At 35.2% G+C, this 18,886-nt stretch overlaps 1 protein-coding gene across 1 annotated transcript in view; it reads right to left on the minus strand.

Annotated features, from left to right (window-relative positions):
- LOC131845205 (neurobeachin) overlaps window positions 1-18,886 on the minus strand; it is a 508,146-nt gene that overhangs the window by 52,194 nt on the left and 437,066 nt on the right. The window contains exons 6-10 of the mRNA XM_059194246.1: window positions 17,376-17,497; window positions 16,461-16,586; window positions 7,720-7,873; window positions 5,638-5,784; window positions 4,817-4,924 (exon numbers count right to left, since the gene is read on the minus strand). Of these exons, the coding sequence (XP_059050229.1) occupies window positions 4,817-4,924; window positions 5,638-5,784; window positions 7,720-7,873; window positions 16,461-16,586; window positions 17,376-17,497 (657 nt within the window). The remainder of the gene's footprint in view (window positions 1-4,816; window positions 4,925-5,637; window positions 5,785-7,719; window positions 7,874-16,460; window positions 16,587-17,375; window positions 17,498-18,886) is intronic.

An 18,886-nucleotide genomic window follows, 5' to 3' on the forward strand; every position in this document is an offset into this window, starting at 1 on the left:
CGAAGGTACCTAATTAATTTTTCAACACCAGTTGGCAAAGTTCTGATGACATTTACAAGTCGTGTCGACCTCTGACCTAACAACGCGGGTTCACCCACAGAGAAATGAAGTTAAATTATATTTTTAGATGTTGTGGCTGTATTGAATTTTTCGGCGTTATGCAAAACTGAATTCTTTGTTGGCTACGAAGAGTTCAAAATATTGTTAGCAATACAGTTATTGTTTACTTTTTATGTAATTGCAATATTGAACCAGCTAACCGCCCACATGGTAAGCGATAACCGTCGTCTAAATATAAGAACGGCTCTAAGGTGCCAGCTATTGAGTAAAACCAACATATGCATGATGACTAGGGCCCTCACAGGACACTGCAAATTAAACAAGCATATGGCTAAACTAGGCCTATGCACGACAAGTATCTGCAGATTCTGCCAAACTGAACAGGAAACGCCGCTTCACATCCTATGTGGTTGTAGCCCACTCATGCATAAACGAAATATCTCCTTTGGAAAGTTTACACTCTTTCCCGAGGAGATAAAAACGATCGCTCCTAAGAATATCCTTCAATTTTTGTCCCTGACGGGTCTAGGTAGCGAACTCTGAAAAGGGCGAGCACAATAGATCTATGTAGGTCGCAGTGCTACAGGTGCTATACATCTGACAATAGCCCAAACAACCCAATAAAAAAAAAAAGGTGCCCAACGGCTCACAGGTCACATAATAACATTTAATCGAATTAGGTGTTATTTTGATTTATATTAATTTGTTTAATTCAACAATTAAGCTACAATTAGCAACTTGATGATGAAACTAGACTACCGTTACGAGCTTCAGAGAAGGTCGTAACGGTAGTCAAGTTTCCACACCGAATATTTGTGATCCTACACATGCAAATTGTGGCAGAATTAAACAAAATAATATAATATATATTTCATGGATTTACCATCAAATAGTCACATAATAACGTTAAATGACACTTGGGATATCACTCATGCATTGACATCTTAAGGGGGTCTTCCTATGTGATGGGTTGAAAAAATCGTTTTTTTTTTTTTCATAAATTGCTCCCTTAACATGTCTAGAATACGGTAGTAAAGCGATTTTAGAAAATTCGAAGTCGTTTTAAAGATACAGCAGGTAAAAGAAAGAGCGGTTCGGAGCGGTGAGTTGGCAGTTAGAGACCGGGCCTATTGTGTACCGTCGGCTTTATACCTGGCCTCCCTTTTATTAATATATTTGTTTATACAAGTTTAGACACGTTTCTACAGACTTAAAAAGGATAAAACCAATAAAGGAATAGGAGGAAAAGGAGCAGGTAAACTTACTGATAAAGTTATCTAAGAAATTACAAAATTCTACGGATTAGCAATTCGACGCCATCCAGATTCGCTTGAAGATATGAGAAAGGAAGTTTGGGCAACGTACTATCACAAATGTTCTTCTGATGAAAACCCTCAGCATCAATTTTGTCCAGAAGGCGAAGACAGTTGGTGTAAATGGCGTAAGGCTGAAGCTAATAATGAACTGGACCAATTTCATCACGATAAACCACCTCTAATTCCGCAAGTCCAAGAAGCTATCAAACCGGTTTTCGAAGATTTATCGAAAGACGAATTATTAATTCGTTGTTTAGGAGCAGAGACACAAAACAATAACGAATCTTTGAATTCTTTGATTTGGACTTTCGCTCCTAAACATCTTCATTCTGGTCCCAAAGTTCTTGAAATTGCTAGCTACTTAGCAGTTATTATCTTTAATGAAGGTTTTCAAGGTATTTTAAAAGTTATGTCGATTATGGGATGCCCTGTTGGTCGTGAAGCCCAATATGAGAAACGGGATGAAAAGCGAATCTTACGCTCTGAGCGGCGCGTAAGTGATGTCGTTAAACAAGCCAGGATTGACTCAAGAGCTGAACAATCTGCTTTAAAAGAGTTTCACGAGGAAGAGGAAGGAATACTCTATGGACCAGGCATCGCCGATTGAGAGTAAGTTGATATTTTAATAGTTTTTAACGGACTTGAAACTTTAAACGCGTTTTTCTCAAAACTGTGTTTTTCAAACTTTCCTCCATTGTATCTCAGAAACGGCTGGACCGAATTACTTGAAATTTACAGGGCACACTCAATATATGTAAACGCATGGAATGAACTATTATCAATCGAAAATTTTCAAAACTTCGATTTTTTTATAGCAAAAAAAAAAAAAAAAAACGCCTAATTTTCAACTTTTATTTCAAATGTCTATCAAAAATCCAATTTTTTTTATATTCATTTGATTATAGGTCATTCCGTGCTTTTAAGCCTACAAATTAAAACGCCGTTTTTTTTTTTTTCAGATAAGCCGATCAGCCGGAATCGTGGAGGAAGTGGGAGCTCTTTTTTTCGAGGCGGGGGTGTTCAGAGCGCTGTAACTCTAGTTTGACTGAATATTTTTAGCTGAAATTTTATATTTATACTGTCCAAATATGTGTTAATAAATGATAAAAAACTTGAAGCTCTAAATATTTACTGGTCGTATAAAAAAAATCCTAAAATATCCCTAAAAAACAGGCCGTCACATAGGAAGACCCCCTTAAGAAATCAGGCGTTATACTATAATTTCACTGCCTTCAACCAAACTCACATTACAAAGCGAAGTGCTTTGTGGTTGAAACAACTGAGATAGGCACGCAGACCTTTCTGTTTTTACATTTATCAGGTATTTATAAGCATAAAGCACAATTTAAAGTAGTATTTTAGAAACTATGTGCTACTTTTTTAAATTCCTTAAGGTGCATAATAACAAGTTACAGGTAACGCTCTGAAATTGACTACAGCAATTTAAATTACAGTTATTACGTGAAAAATAAAAATATTTACATTAATGTCTAGGTTTTTGACACTATATTTTATCAATATAATAATAGTAGGACCCGAAACAATGTATCGTATATATAAAGACTTACCTGAATCCTAGCACTCACGGAATTGGAAAGAATAAAGTGGATGAAGTCGAGAAGAGATATCCTAACTCAAAGGACGGCTTTCTTATTGAATGATTCTGAACGAGATTGAACATCTTAAAACTTTTCGTAACGTTTAAAACTCCTTTAGCGACTTCTCGTGAAAGTCTTGAAGCAATCGAGCCAGGGGGGGTGGCCAGTGAGAAATTATGTATATTTTGATTGCCTCCACCGCGGCACAGCCCTGGGAACGTCAGCATGATAAATATTTAAAAGCAAAACAGTTTGAATACCAGAGAAGCGGCCCCAGGTAGCGGTTCGTGAATATTTTAACTGTCTCAAAGGCACTGATACAACACAGGCCGAGCTCGCACATGATATATGGCACAGTTACATGAATTTGTGATACAAACGCCCACTACAATTTACTTGTAACATCTCTCTAAGTGGTCTGTACATATTTATATAAAAACCGGTGCTAGCGTTCATATTTTGCTTTCCGGGCACACTCACAGTAAGTACTAGCGTTTCATCTGAAATATAATCTGCATTTATATTTAGATCCGTGCCGTGGGAACTTTCAAAGAATTTATAATACTTGTAACAGTTATTCTCGGAGAACAAAAGGAAAGGAAAATTTCTTTGACAGTTTCCTTTGCGGGAAACAAGAGCCAGAGAACGGTGGAGTATTCGCCGAAAATGGGTAGCGAGTGGCAACAAATAACACGGCGCCCTCTGTGCGGGATTTGCTAAAGAGTTGTCTGAGAGTTGCGTTCCGGATTGTATTTAAAGGGCAAACTTCCTCGTCGGCAGTGGACACTAGGTTGTTTGTTCTAGTTCCCGGCTCACTTGGCAAACATCCACGTCGAAATGCCACATAACCGGGATAGTCCAAAGATCCCTAAATAATTAAGCGAAGGTCAGTGTCGTCGGTTATTTGTGAAGGAAAAAAGTTAATCGTTTGTCGAATAACAAACCTGCCGTGTTTTCGGGTCGACAACAGAGCCGCTGCGGCCCCACCCAGTTATTTATTTAGGACTAATGAAGTTGTGACTTTGTACCTGAAACTTGTACAATCCGGGAGCAATAAATAACTTTTCAGCGGTGGCGAGGTGCGGCCTGCCGAGGGCGGTTTGCGGGCTGCTCAAATAAAATGTTCGATATTCTATTTATTGTATGCATGCAACCTGCTATTGGTTATGACTGCCTGGTATATGTAAACTTACTATATTGCTTAATTATATTAAAATATCATACAATTCCACTTAGTTATCCAAGCAGAACTGTGTCGATTGAATATGCTAAAGAAGATTTACATTTATTATTATTACTTCGGTTAAATAACTGCTCAACTGTAACTGTTTCGGTAATTATGCTAACTGTCCTTATCATCATAATACTATATTTAGAGTAATTAATACCTTCGAATAGAGTGGTAGAGATAGATAGAAAATTTCGTTCGCTCATTTTCGCTCATTGGAAATATAATCTGGATCTGGGTCTCTATTGTATAGTGAACTATAAAACCGAAAACTTCGCAAGATTTTTATTTATTTAAGGCGACTAAAAAGTTTTTAATTTTCAATTGATTGTCCTAACTATTCAGATTATTCTTTCAAGTTTTACTAATTTTATAACTAAAATTTCTGTTAGTTTGGTTACCCTTAGATTACAATAACAGATTGATTTTAAAAGTATACCAAGGGTTCCGTAGATACATATAGCATGCAGGACATCAATATGTAAGTACAACCGTACCCAAACCCTACCAACTATCAGGACACCATAAAGTTAGAAGAGAAAGTTAGAACATATCAATGAGACCAACATTTGCCCAACCAAGAACCCATTTGGTTTTACAACCGAACATCTTACATCATGAACGTTCTGCGCGGGATCGTGGACCAGGTCACCGTATCGGTCTGTCCGAACTTCACTCGTCGGCAGCGGTGTCTGACACTCCGCGTCGAACCTGAACTGACCCTGGGCCACACACACAAACAGCACAACGGCATTACATAATGTAGGTGATAACGACATTTAGCAGGTGCAAGGAAACATTGGTCTTCTGATTCACAAATACACAAACATGTCGAATCAGACGATCAAATTTCCCGACAGACAAAACCAAGCATGACAAACGTAGAAAACTATATATAATAGCGAGCGCGGCATGCTTACACGCTTGCATGCTTCAATATCTACGAGCAGGGACGCATGCGCGGCGGCCACTTCGCGCGCCTCGTCGGCCATTCGCCGCCCACGTGGTGTCGCATCTTCCTTCACAACTACGCATGCTTCTCCTGTGTCTGAAGTCTTGGTATCTTCGTTTAGCGAAGCGCTATCAATAGACTGGGGTTCGAGGGGTTGCGGGATGGCAATATCGACGGGATCAGGCGGGATGGGCGGGATTTCAGCGTTGTCAAGCTTTGGAGCGGCCGTCTCGCTCACCCTTTTATGGTTGTCCGGCAAACTGATGTTGCACTCATTGTCGAATCGGAATTGACTCTGTGTCCAGGGTTAGCAGGAAAATTTACAATAAACAAGTTAAAGATTTTATTATTATTCTAATGTGAGTTAATTAGAAATTAATTGATTATAGAAATTATTTAAACATATATATATTACTTTAAATTTCAATTACAAGAAAATTAAATAGCAATGATATGCTGCTGGTAGGACTTGTAAAATCTCACCTTATAGCCAGGGCCGAGTCTGTGCATGGCGCATATTTGGTGTGTAGTGAGCGCCTCCCCGAACAAGTATATAGCTGCCATTTGTCCACAGAACACACGTTCTTCGTCCAACTCCGCCGTTGCCCCGATATAGCATTTGTCGAAGGGCTATAAAAAAAAATAAACATTAAATCATAGATAAACAGGACTGTAAAAAGTCCTCTGCGTGGGCGTGGTATCTGAAACTACGCCGTCAGCTTGTAAGTTGTGTTTTGGTTTTAATTTTAATTTATATAAAAATAAATAATATATATTTTATTTATTACTTTAATTTAAGATAATAATGATCCATATTATAAATATCGTATAGACTAAAATATACATGAAGTAATAAGAAATTATAAATTGTCTGTGGTCACGTCACAGGCTATAGCTATTGTTAGGACCATGCAGTTTTCAAAACTTCAAAACCAGATATTTTAGTAACAGTATTCCTAATTAGTTTGAAAGTACCATTGACTATTTATATTAGTAAGTTTCCTAATTGATAACCTCAAAGTCTGAACCTCTTCACTTAAACCTCCTGAATTTAAAAGTTATATTATAACACCAGCTGTACTCGCGACTCCGTATGCGTGCTTCGTAACTTTATTTTTCTAAAATAAAAGTTTTCACTAAACATAAAAGTAGCCTAAGTTATTACATCAGCTACCTGCCAAAAAAAGTCCCTTCAAAATCGGTCCAGCCTTTTCAGAGATTAGCCGGAACAAACAGACAGACAGACGGACAGATAAAAATTGTAAACAATGTTATTTTTTTGTGTGTACCGTATTTATATTCATATGTATGTAGTAAAAACGGTTATTTCAATATTACAAACAGAAACTCCAATTTTATTTATATGTATAGATAATAATATAGTTATCTTCATTGTGCACAGAAAAATATATACAAAAAATAACTTTATATACTCGTAAATTCTTATATTCTTATATAACTTATATAAATAACTTTATATATTCACAAAAGATATTTCCAAAAAAAAACTTTCTATAAATGTGCTACACAAAAGGCGGTCAAAAGATATTCAATAATACTTTATCTAAATCTGTTATGTGTAATACTAAGTGATCCCTGAGCATTAAGCAGTAATCCCTATTTAATAATCCTAACCCTAGTTGTTTGGGTGAAAAACATGCCCTTCAATTAATTTTAATAAAAAATAACCCTGGTAATTAGACGGCCTCGGTGGTTTAGATGTTTAGCACACCGCTTTACTTCTGAAGGTCGCTAGTTCGATTCCTCGCATGGTGCAAACATTTATATTCATGAGTATAATTGATTGTATCGGTCTGGGTGTTTTCTATGTACAATATGTATGTATTTTCGAAAAAAGAAATCTATTTATAAATATCAGTTGTCTAGTACCCATAACACAAGCTTTAGCTAGCTTAACTTGGGTTTAGATGGAGCTGTGTGTATTGAGATTAATAATATTTCCGATAGTGCCACATCCATATTTTAAAATTTTAAATACTGGCAATATAGATATAGATGGCGCTGCGTGTATTGTCCTGAGATTATTATCATTATACTATCTTTTGTCCGCGGCTTCGCGTTAGTTTATCCCCTTAGGGGTGGAATTTATCAAAATCCTTTCTTAGCGGTTGTCTACGTCATAGTAGCTTTATGCATGCAAAGTATCAGCCCGATCGGTTTAATATTGACAAAGTTTCATACAAACTTTCATCCCCTATTTGATCCCCTTGGGGGTAGAATTAATCAAAATCCTTTCTTAGCGGATGCCTACGTCATAACATCTACCTGCATGCCAAATTTCAGCCCGATCCGTCCAGTGGTTTGGACTGTGCGTTGATAGATCACTATGTCAGTCAGTCACGTTTGAGTTATATATATTTAGATTAATTTCCAGTAGCGTTATAACCATATTTTAAAATTTAAACAGCTGGCAACATACGTCATGTCAAAGTCTCCAAGATAAAAAAAAACAGTAGAGCAACGACACTGGCACACGACGCGGGACAATTGGACGTGGGACAAATTGACGCGAGACGATAAGAGGTAGAGCGGATCCGAACTCGCCCCCATCTCCCCCTGTTCGTACATTGTGCACTTATTTAAATTCTGGTCTGGTACGAGGATAAGAGGCAACGCCGCCGGCAAGGATATTACAAAATCAGGATAACGTCTGGAATTCTTGATGTCGCAGATTAGATGACTGTTCTTTTGAAATGTTCTAACAGAGTTAATTACATATGCCATTTTTTTTATGACATGTACCTGTACGTATCTTCATTCCGGAGGGCTAAAGTGTTACGAGTACATACACTGTATTTCATTCCCATATTGAATTTGAATTTAAAAATAATTCTTTATGATTTTAAACAGTCATGCTCGCTGTAAAATTCAAACTTGTGGCGGCGTGGTGGCCCGGGTCAATGTGCTCTAATATGGTTGGGTGCAATGATGGCTGGCCCATCCGTCATAATCGTGAACGGGTGCTGCTTGTGGGGACTAGTCTGTTCGGTTTACGAACACTGATTAGACTATTTGCTTTTGCAATAGCATATGCAAATTTAAGAATGAATCTGTATTATTGTAAACATGTACAACATTTATTTGAAATCAGTTCTTCTCATCTCGAATTCATTCCGAACTGCCGGTAGATTTGACATATCATAAGAGTCTGTAATAGACCTACATGAATAAAGATATTTTGAGTTTGAATTTGAATTTGAAATGAATAGCAGTTTCTTATCATCGAAATCATTCCGAACTGACGGTAGATTTGACATATCATAAGCAACTGTAATAGACCTACATGAATAAAGATATTTTGAATATGAATTTTAATACGAACTGAGTTTCTTGTTAGTTCTTCTCATCTCGAAATCATTCCGAACTGACGGTAGATTTGACATATCACAAGAGTCTGTAATAGACATGAATAAAGATATTTTGAATATGAATTTGAATAGATTTGACATCGAAATCATCATAGATTTGACATATCACAAGAGTCTGTAATAGACCTACATGAATAAAGATATTTTGAATATGAATTTTAATACGAACTGAGTTTCTTGTTAGTTCTTCTCATCTCGAAATCATTCCGAACTGACGGTAGATTTGACATATCATAAGCATCTGTAATAGAGCTACATGAATAAAGATATCTTGATTTTGATCTTTTCATTGATATCTCATTATAAACCATAAACATAGCTTCCAGAGCTTGCTTCTTGCCGGTTTAAATATGTGACATATGTACAGTTTCTTAATGGATTAAGTTATTTTGTTTAATTCCACTATTATTTACTATACAAGTCCGGGAAAGGGGATTGTATGTGATGCGGAAGGTGATTGGGACTGTGGAATTCCTTTATATATTCAAGAAAGTCCCTCTATCGGCTCATTCAAGAAAAGGTACCAATCGCATAACCTCAATAACATTATATGATTAGTTTCATCATTGTACTCCTAGTATAGTTGTATTTATATAATCTTTTGATATTTATGTATTAAATATATATATTGTATTGGACTTTAATAATATATAATGTGGACTGTCGACCCTATTATTAGTAATATACCATATCAGGTTGACCTCCACACTGTTCCCCTTGGAAACCATAGTGATAAATTCCTGGTGAATTTACTACGATGGGCTAACTGGCCTGACCTTATCATCATATCACTTCAACAGTTGTGCTCCGTTAGCGCAAAACATTAAATAAAACTGTCTAAAAACTTAACAATTCATATGTTCACATTACATTGTGTACATCTAAATCCAAAATGATGGCCTCGGTGATCTAGCGGTTTAGGACACTGCATTACATCCGATGGTCGCGGGTTCGATTCCTCGCACGGCACAAATATCACTCTATAATATAATAAATATCTTCATAAGTATGATTGTTTGTATCAGCCTGGGTGTATTCTACGTATGTATGTATTTACGAAAAAAATAATTATATCTATGTATTTGTATCTAGTATCCATAACACAAGCTTTATCTAGCTTAACTTGGGTCTAGATGGCGCTGTGTAAATTATCCAGGGTTATTTATTTATTATTATCATTTAAAATGGTAGGAGCAAGCCTACCAAATTCTTCCGGATTAATTTCAACAGTTTAGTATGGCTCCTGATTCGTTTTTTAAAGATCCACAAGTCTGTTGGCCTCTCAATTCACCCTCAATTTGCATTTTACCCCGTTGCGCTATAAACTCCAAGTTCACGTACAAAACCTTACCCGTTAGGTATTTATTATTCAGCGAAGAGCGTAATTGCAGTTCGTCCGCTATTTGCGGCCGCTAATTTACCATTTACCATCGTCTCTCGTCTCCTCGACTCTTGTGACAAAGCGAATTACAAAATAATAAAAGGGCGGGTTCAAGACACATTTAATTGTAATAAGACCAAGCCTTTATAACGTAGAATCGTACATTAACGGTTCACTCAATTACTCAACTTTGTACTGTAATAATAGTCTGTATATATTAAATACAGAACATTATTACAGTTAATTCAAAAAATATATAGCCCATGTATAAGCTATATTACTGTAAAGTTTCATCAAAATTCGTTCAATAGTTTTTGCGTGAGTAACATACATCCATATTCACAAACTTTTGCTTTTATAATATTACTAGATACTCGCCCCGGCTTCGCACGGGTGTACATGTATTATACATATAAACATTCATCTTGAATCACTCTATCTATTTTAAAAAACCGTTGCGTAGTTTTAAAGATTTTGCATACATAGAGACAGACAGCGACAGCGATTTTATTTTATACTATGTAATGATTAAGATTAAAAGTTGTAATCTTCTTTACATATAATAATGATATCTCAGGACAATTTACACAGCGCCACTTAGTCCCAAGCTAAGCAGAGCTTGTGTTATGGGTACTAGATAACTGATACAAATACATAGATACTTTTCTTTTGTAAATACTTACATAGTATATATAGAAAACACCCAGACCAATACATTTTCATACTCATGAATACAAATATATGTATTAGTTATATAGTTTATTCTACTTGTATATAAAATCAGATAAGATTTTCGTACAAAGATGTCTCCGCCAAGATAGACCCTGTCTGAGTCCCGCTGGCCGTAAAACCATTTTTATAAGCCGTGTTTAGGACATAGATTAAAATCACAGGATTCCATAAGTATAACAATAATAATAATAATCTCAGGACAATTCACACAGCGCCATCTAGACCCAAGTTAAGGTAGCTAGAGCTTGTGTTATGGGTACTAGATAACTGATACATGTACATAGATATTTTTTTTTTGTAAATACATACATATTATACATAGAAAACACCCAGACCGATACAAACACTCATACTCATGAATACAAATGTTTGTGCCGTGCGAGGAATCGAACCCGCGACCATCGGTCGTAAAGCGGTATAAATAGTAAGGATTAAAGATCAGCTCATTTTTAACTAGATAAAATAATTTCCTTTCCATTAAATATATTTTGTAGGGACTTGTCTTCGAAATACTCTATTACATGTACAGTTTATTTATATACATGTTAAAAGGAAACTTTGGCAATAACATCGTTGTGCTAGACAAATTTCCAAACTATGCACCGTGCAGTTGGGTCTAGATAATGAACTAGGATATCATAGCGTCGAGTAGGTGCTAAATATTCCGGAACTATGCGTGACCACGTGCCGCTCCTAGTGAATATTCATAGGTGAGCTCGTATGCACTTTAATTCGCCAGTAAATTTACAAAACTTGTATAAATATACTGAGTTATAATAAACTAGAAAGATCGTATACGCATAATGTAGGCATACATTATGATTTAAGAAATTAATAATAATATCTCTGGCCAATTCACACAACACCATCTAGGCTCAAGTTAAGCTGAGCTTGTGTTATGGCTAGATATTACAACTAAGACAACTGATATAAATACATACATAATATACATAGAAAACACGGTAACCGATAAAAACAATCATACTCATGAATACAAATGTTGCAGTGAGAGGAAACGAACCCGGGGCCATCAGAAGTAAAGCAGTATACTAAACTGCTACACCCGATGATTTATTTTACTTATTATTTTACAAAAATAATTATTTCACCAATTCATAACACCAACCGGGCAGATATGTTTAACACCAGACTACAGAGGAGAAAGGGGATTGTTTGTAATGTGGACTGATGATCTCATTGCTAGCAATGTACCATGTCAGGTCGACCTCCACGCGGTTCCCCCTGGAAACCATCGCGATAAAATCTTGGTGAATTTATCAATGGGCTGACTGACCTGACTTCATGTTCATCATATCATCCTCCACTGGTGCCCCGCCAGCGTAAACCGTTAACACAGGCGGGTGCATCATTCCATTATCATTTATAAAAAAAAACCAAAATAAACGTCTCGACGACTCAGCACAGATGTGCCTGGCGAAAGACTAGTAGAGCAGATCCCAAATGAAATGGGAAAAGACTACGCAGAGAGAGACAAAGATAGAGAGAGTGAAAGAGATAGAGAGACTAAAATCTAACCTCGCGGCATTGTACACACTGAACCTGTTAAGTAATTAAAATAAATTAAGTAAATATATTGAATAAATTAATTTCTGTTACCATCTCTCAACCAGGAAAAGCTCACGTTACTCGTCTTATTAAATGTTTCTTTAAACACTTTTACTTCAATTTTCAGATAATATTATATTCCTACATTTTATATTCGCTGGGAAATTTTGCATACTATATCTTGTAATGCATGAAATTGCCCATAACGACATTGTAGTACGTGACGGGTAGAAAGTTGTACTCGGGTAGAAATTGTGGAACTAGTGATGTTCGCTTTAGATAACTAAATATTATGGTAGGCTCCTATCGAGTTATGAGTTTCTGGTGCCTGAGGCTAGACTAACGAGTTTAATAATATTTGGACCCTATTGCAAAAAACAAACGAACTTCAATCATCATCATCATCATCATCTGCTTCTTCCTTATCCCATTTATTTGGGGACGGCGTAATATGTTTTTCTCTTCCATTCATCTCTGTTCGCAGTCATTCCGTTATTTACTCCCTTTCTCACCATATCATCTTTCACACAGTCCATCCATCTCTTTTTCCCCCTAAAAACCATTGTGATAAATTCCTGGTGAATAAGTCACTATGGGATGACCTGACCACATGTTCATCTTATCATCCTCCACTGATTGATTTCAAATGTATATCAGTTAAAAGACGTTTTTAGGTAAGGTCCAAGATGCTGACGTGTACACAGAAGCCTTACCTTCTATCGATACATATAAATAAAATTGGAGTGTCTGTTTGTAATATTGAAATAACCGTTTTTAAAGCATATGAATAAAAATACGGTACATGTACCAAAATAACATTTTTACAATTTTTGTCTGTCTGTCTGTTTGTTCCGGCTAATCTCTGAAATGGCTGGACCGATTTCGCCGGGCCTTTTTTTGACAGGCAGCTGATGTAATAAGGAGTAACTTAGGCTACATTTATTTTAGAAAAATTCTCTAATTAACTTTTTTGTTAAATTCCACGTGGACGAAGTCCCGGGGACATATTTAATGAATAAAATAAGTATGTACGTACGTACGTTTCTCTATACAGTTAAGTATAATAGTTTTAAGATATAATCTGTAAGTTTATATAGTATTAATTGAATAAATAAAAAAATATAAAATAGATCATAATTAATTTAACATTCAGTAGTATTTTTATTTTAGTCGCCCAGTGTAGAAAAATAGAGTCAGAATTAATTTAACATTCAGTAGTAACTTTTATTCCACCACCCATCAGAAATATTATATCTCAATATACATGTTAGAGAAAAACATATAAAAAACCTATTCAGCAACGGACGAGTTATTCGGTGTCACAGTAGTAAATAATAGAAAGACATAACTCACGTCATTGGCTAGAGATTATTATTTTTTTTACACATTTATTATATTCCTATTCATAGTATTCATATATATCAAATTAAATTGTGCCCGTATTGACCAAACACTTAATGCAATTCGCTACTTTGGTCCACCGATTGTAGTTCATTTTGTTTAGAAAAAAAATATACAAGCGTACCATCTACACAATAATAATAAATAATAAATAACCCTGAATAAATTAACACAGCGCACACACTAGTCCCTTATTGAATTGTTATATTGCAGTACTTGTCATGTGTGTTATGCCTTTATGTGTTATAACAACTAATATAAATATTTAGATATTTTTTTGTAAATACATATGAGTAAATATGGATATCATTGGTAGAGACGGATTTCCGTGGGGACGCCCGTTGACCAAAAGATGGATAGATTGTGTGAAAGATGATATGAATAAAATAATAATATGTTTAGATATTACGACAGATAGATAGCAGTGGAAGAGAATGACATACTGCGCCGACCACAAATAATGATATAAATACTTAGATATTTTTTTGTAAATACATACGAGTATGTAATAAGTAAGTAAGTAAGTTTATAAATCTATCATAAGATCTGTCATTTTGTATGGATCTGAATGTTGGGCTGTAAAGGAGATGGACGAAAGGCGTGTGCGTGTGGTAGAAATGCTAATGTTAAGATGGATGTGTGGTGTCACCAGGAATGACAGAGTAAGGAATGTGTATATACGAGGAAGTTTGAAAGTTGCGCCGGTTATAGAAAAGTTGCGAGGTAACAGATTGAGCTGGTATGGGCATGTTATGTAGAGGAACGAGGATCATGTCTTATGGAAAGTGTATAATATGAATGTGGATGGATGTAAAGGGAGGGGACGCCCTAAGAAAAGATGGATGGATTGTGTGAAAGATGATATGAATAAAAGAAGAGTATGTTCAGATATGACGACCGATAGAGAGCAGTGGAAGAGAATGACGAGTATGTAATAAAAATTACTGCGCCGACCACAAATGATGATGATACGAGTATGTAATAAAAATACCCAGACGGATACAAACAATCATGCTCAGGAATACAAATGTTTCTGGCGTGCGCGGAATCGAATGGGATAAAGGCAAGGCTATCAAAATTAATGATGATTGATTTTCTCACTCAAGTAGCTATTTATTTATTTATGTCAATTATACTATTCGACGACCTCAGTGGTCTAGTGGTTTAGCACACCGCCTTACTTCCGATGGTCGCGGGTTCGATTCCTCGCACGGCACAAATATTTGTATTCCTGAGTATGATTGTTTGTATCGCTCTGGGTATTTTCTATGTATAATATGTATATATTTACGAAAAAAATGTATCTAGTACCCAAAACACAAGCTTAATTTGGGCCTAGGCGGCGCTGTGTGAATTGTCCTGAGATTATTATTATTTGACAGTCTGTATTGACTCAAAATCTTAAAAATGAACAACATTTATTTGAAATATCTGAGTGGTAGTGGTAGAAAAAAATTATGAGTATTCAAAAGTACGTACATCAAGTTTATTTCAATAAAAATATTATTGAAATAAACTATAAATAAAGATATTAATAAAATATTATTGATATTTCTACTGTACAATCATATTTTTTTACAAAAATAGAAGAATCTTAATTCTGTTGTTTCTTTTTTAATGTAACATAAAAAATTCTCTCAACTGATTTTATATTAGCTTTCAGAGATTAGATAAGTCTTTTATTAGAATATGTACTTTCAGATTTGTTCCATAGAACCAAGAAAATATATATATAAAGAAATACATATATCGTATATTTATAGTTATGTCTAATGATTGATAGAAATAGGTTTTTTTCGTAGATCAAATTTTTTTATTCAATTGTATACATTATATAAAGGGATATCTACCACATTACTTATGAGCTCCTGATATTTCAATGTCGTTACAAGCATATTAACATAGTCTAGATCAGAGGTTCCCAAACCTTTTTGTGTAGTAGACTCCTTGCCATATTTTTCGGTATTGTGTAGACCCCCCATTCTTACCTGATATTGTTTATTTTAATTTCTAACTGTAGTAAAGTTTAGTGTTAAAAACAACAGGATGACCGCTGTCGTAGACCCCTTGCAGTTTGTCATAGACCCCTTTTTTTTTTTTATCGTGTGGAAAAATCTTCAACAAGACCGTCACCCCGCCGGAGGGATGGCGAGGTGGTGTTTGTCATAGACCCCTGGGGGTCGATATAGACCACTTTGGGAATCAGTGGTTTAGATCATTCGACGTTATCAGAGGACACATTATATATATATGTTTTTTATTTTTATTTTAGATTTTGGGCTATTGTCAGGTGCTAAGACCTGTAGCACTGCGACCTACATAGATCTATTCTGCTCGCCCTTTATCAACGTTTACTACCTAGACCAGTCAGGGACAAGAATTGAAGTATATTTTCAAGATTCAAGATTCTTTATTTGTAAAACATGCGTGATTACATAAGTAGATGATATACATACAAGGAATTTGTCCGACATGTTTAGCCTAGATGGCATACAATATATTTAAATGCTACAATAAAATATTAAATTTAAATGTTAAACAATAATAAAAAAGAATGATGTCATAATAATACAAAAACTACAACTTGGTAATCATAATAATACTAAAAAGGATATACAATAATTATATAATATAATACATTAAAATATTTAGGTAACTTATTATATATTTTAGGTCCCATACATAATATACTGTCATGCATAAGCTTTGTCGTAGATTTTTTAATACATAATTTATCAATGTCACGTCGATTGCGATTTACAATTTCAGAAAGTCTTATAAATATCTATATTATATTATATCTTTATTGATGTTAATAAAAGTGAAATATAAATTACCTTCTGGGCTGGAATTCGTATTTGACACAATGTTGGAAACCCTTGCCGCGTACTTTCATTGATGTTAAAACTAAACAGTTGCCTACAAAATGAGCCGTGTAACCAACGCCTTTACTTGTCTTGAAGCTGTAAAAAAAGTAAAAAAAATTATAAGCACGGTGTTTATACTATAACTAGCTTTTGACTGCTGCTTCGCTCGCGTTAATTTATCCCCTTAGGCGTGGAATTTATCAAAATCCTTTCTTAGTGGATGCCTACGTCATAGTAGCTTTATGCATGCATGTTTAAAATTGACAAAGTTTCATACTAACTCGCTATCCCTATTTTATCCCCTTAGGCGTGGAATTTATCAAAATCCTTTCTTAGTGGATGCCTACGTCATAGTAGCTTTATGCATGCATGTTTAAAATTGACAAAGTTTCATACTTTCTTTCAACACCTATTTTATCCCCTTGGGAGTAGAATTAATCAAAATCCTTTCTTAGGAGATGCCTACGTCATAACATCTACCTGCATGCCAAATTTCAGCCCGATCCGTCCAGTGGTTTGGGCTGTGCGTTGATAGATCACTACGTCAGTGACTTTTGAGTTATATATATTTAGATACATTTTTGCAACATTTTATTGATATGTAAAACAACTATTTTTTGTGTAAACGCGGTTTTAAAGTTTTTAGTGTAAAACCTCCAAAGCAAAGGAAGGACTTATGTAGCGGCTGAAATTCAACTCCCGCCTGACGGATACGACTTTAGTCTGAAGGCAACGCTAGGGGTTCGAACCCCGGCTCAGGCCGTAATTACGATCGTTTGAATTGGCCGGGGGATCGATTGGAGAGGCACGAACGTGTAGTGTAAATGCTGTTAATATGTCTTAAAATATAGTGTTTGTTTGTTTGTTTGAAGCAAAGGTAAGTACCAGTATAGGTAAGGTTTCTCTCTCTCTATATTGACCGAGTTGATGGGATCCAGTCGAAACCAGGTTGTGAATGTGAATCCGTTCTCGTACGGCCACCGTGCCAACGGGGGTAGCACCACCGCCTGAAACAACATACAATTTATAAGGTCATGGCTATGAATAAATAAAACATATAAATGACAATTACAACTCTGTGAGTAGTTGTTAAAAAAATTATACTGGTGACTTATCCTTGCTTCGCGCGGTATGAGTTATTTTATTGAGATAACATAGATCGTTTTTAAAATATTTATAATATTTTAGTCTCCAAGATATTATAAATATATTAAAATTTTAATTTAGTCTATTACAGTTTTATCTTATATATAAAATTCTCGTGTCACAATGTTATGTAGTTACCATACTCTACCGCCTTCACCGATTTTAATGAAATTTTATATGCATATTCAGTAGTCTGAGAATCAGCTACTCTTTTTCATACCTAAGTGATAAGGGTTATCAACCCCTAATATTTATTTTTCCTTAAACTTTCACCCTTATATCACCAACTCATATTTTTTAATAGCGATTTAAATTTCTATGGCAAAACAACATTTGCGGGGTCAGCTAGTAATTTATAAACATAAAGTATTTTTGATATAACATTAAAAATATTTAAAATAATGATTAATCTATTTTATATTAAATTTGCATTCATTAAACGAAATTTAATGTTAAATATTAAACTTCTTTCATTAACGTAGTTTACCGTACAATAGACGTACCTAGTTCCCATAATAGTCGATCACGTTATTCGTTGAAAATAATTTTCCTATAATTGTGTACACATATTGCATCCCTATTGTTATCCCGTAACAGCAAAACCGTAAAACATCTCGAAGTGCGACCCTAAATTATGAAACTCCCACACTTCTCCACAGTAACGTAAGCAAGCAACAAACTGAATTTCATATTTTATTTATTTTTATAAAACCCAGCCCTCGTAAACAAACTCGCAAAAAGATTATGCTAAACGGTAAAACTACCAGGGCTACATAAACGCAAGCAGTAATAACCCATCATTCTTCACCGTAGGCGTTGAATATCATTTATAATTCCTATACGAATATATTTTTTACACTCGCTTCCCCGGACGGGTACGGGGCACATCGGCCGGTCGTGGGGCGACCCATTTTTTTACTTTTGACGGAAATTTATGTTAAAAACATATTTTACTCGTGTTTATCGCTTGTCACCCATATTCATGAAAGTATATTATCGGCAAAAATATGATGAGACACGTCGAGGAAAACCCTATTCAAAATATTTACAATAAATTTAGTGACTCCACAGAAAAATGTATCTGTCACCTTTTTAAGATCCTTAAGGAATTAACGATACGATTTGTTGTATAGCCTGTGGAGACAATCTGTAGGGTCGATTTCTTTTTATATGAAGATTACAGAATAAATATCAAATTGTATGATCCGTGCAGTGCTTCCACCAAAGTTGTCATTTTACATAAAAAATTT

This window comes from Achroia grisella, unplaced genomic scaffold (genome assembly GCF_030625045.1).
Source record: "Achroia grisella isolate CSIRO2021 unplaced genomic scaffold, CSIRO_AGI_Agris_v1 utg460, whole genome shotgun sequence".
Taxonomy (NCBI): Eukaryota; Metazoa; Arthropoda; class Insecta; order Lepidoptera; family Pyralidae; genus Achroia; species Achroia grisella.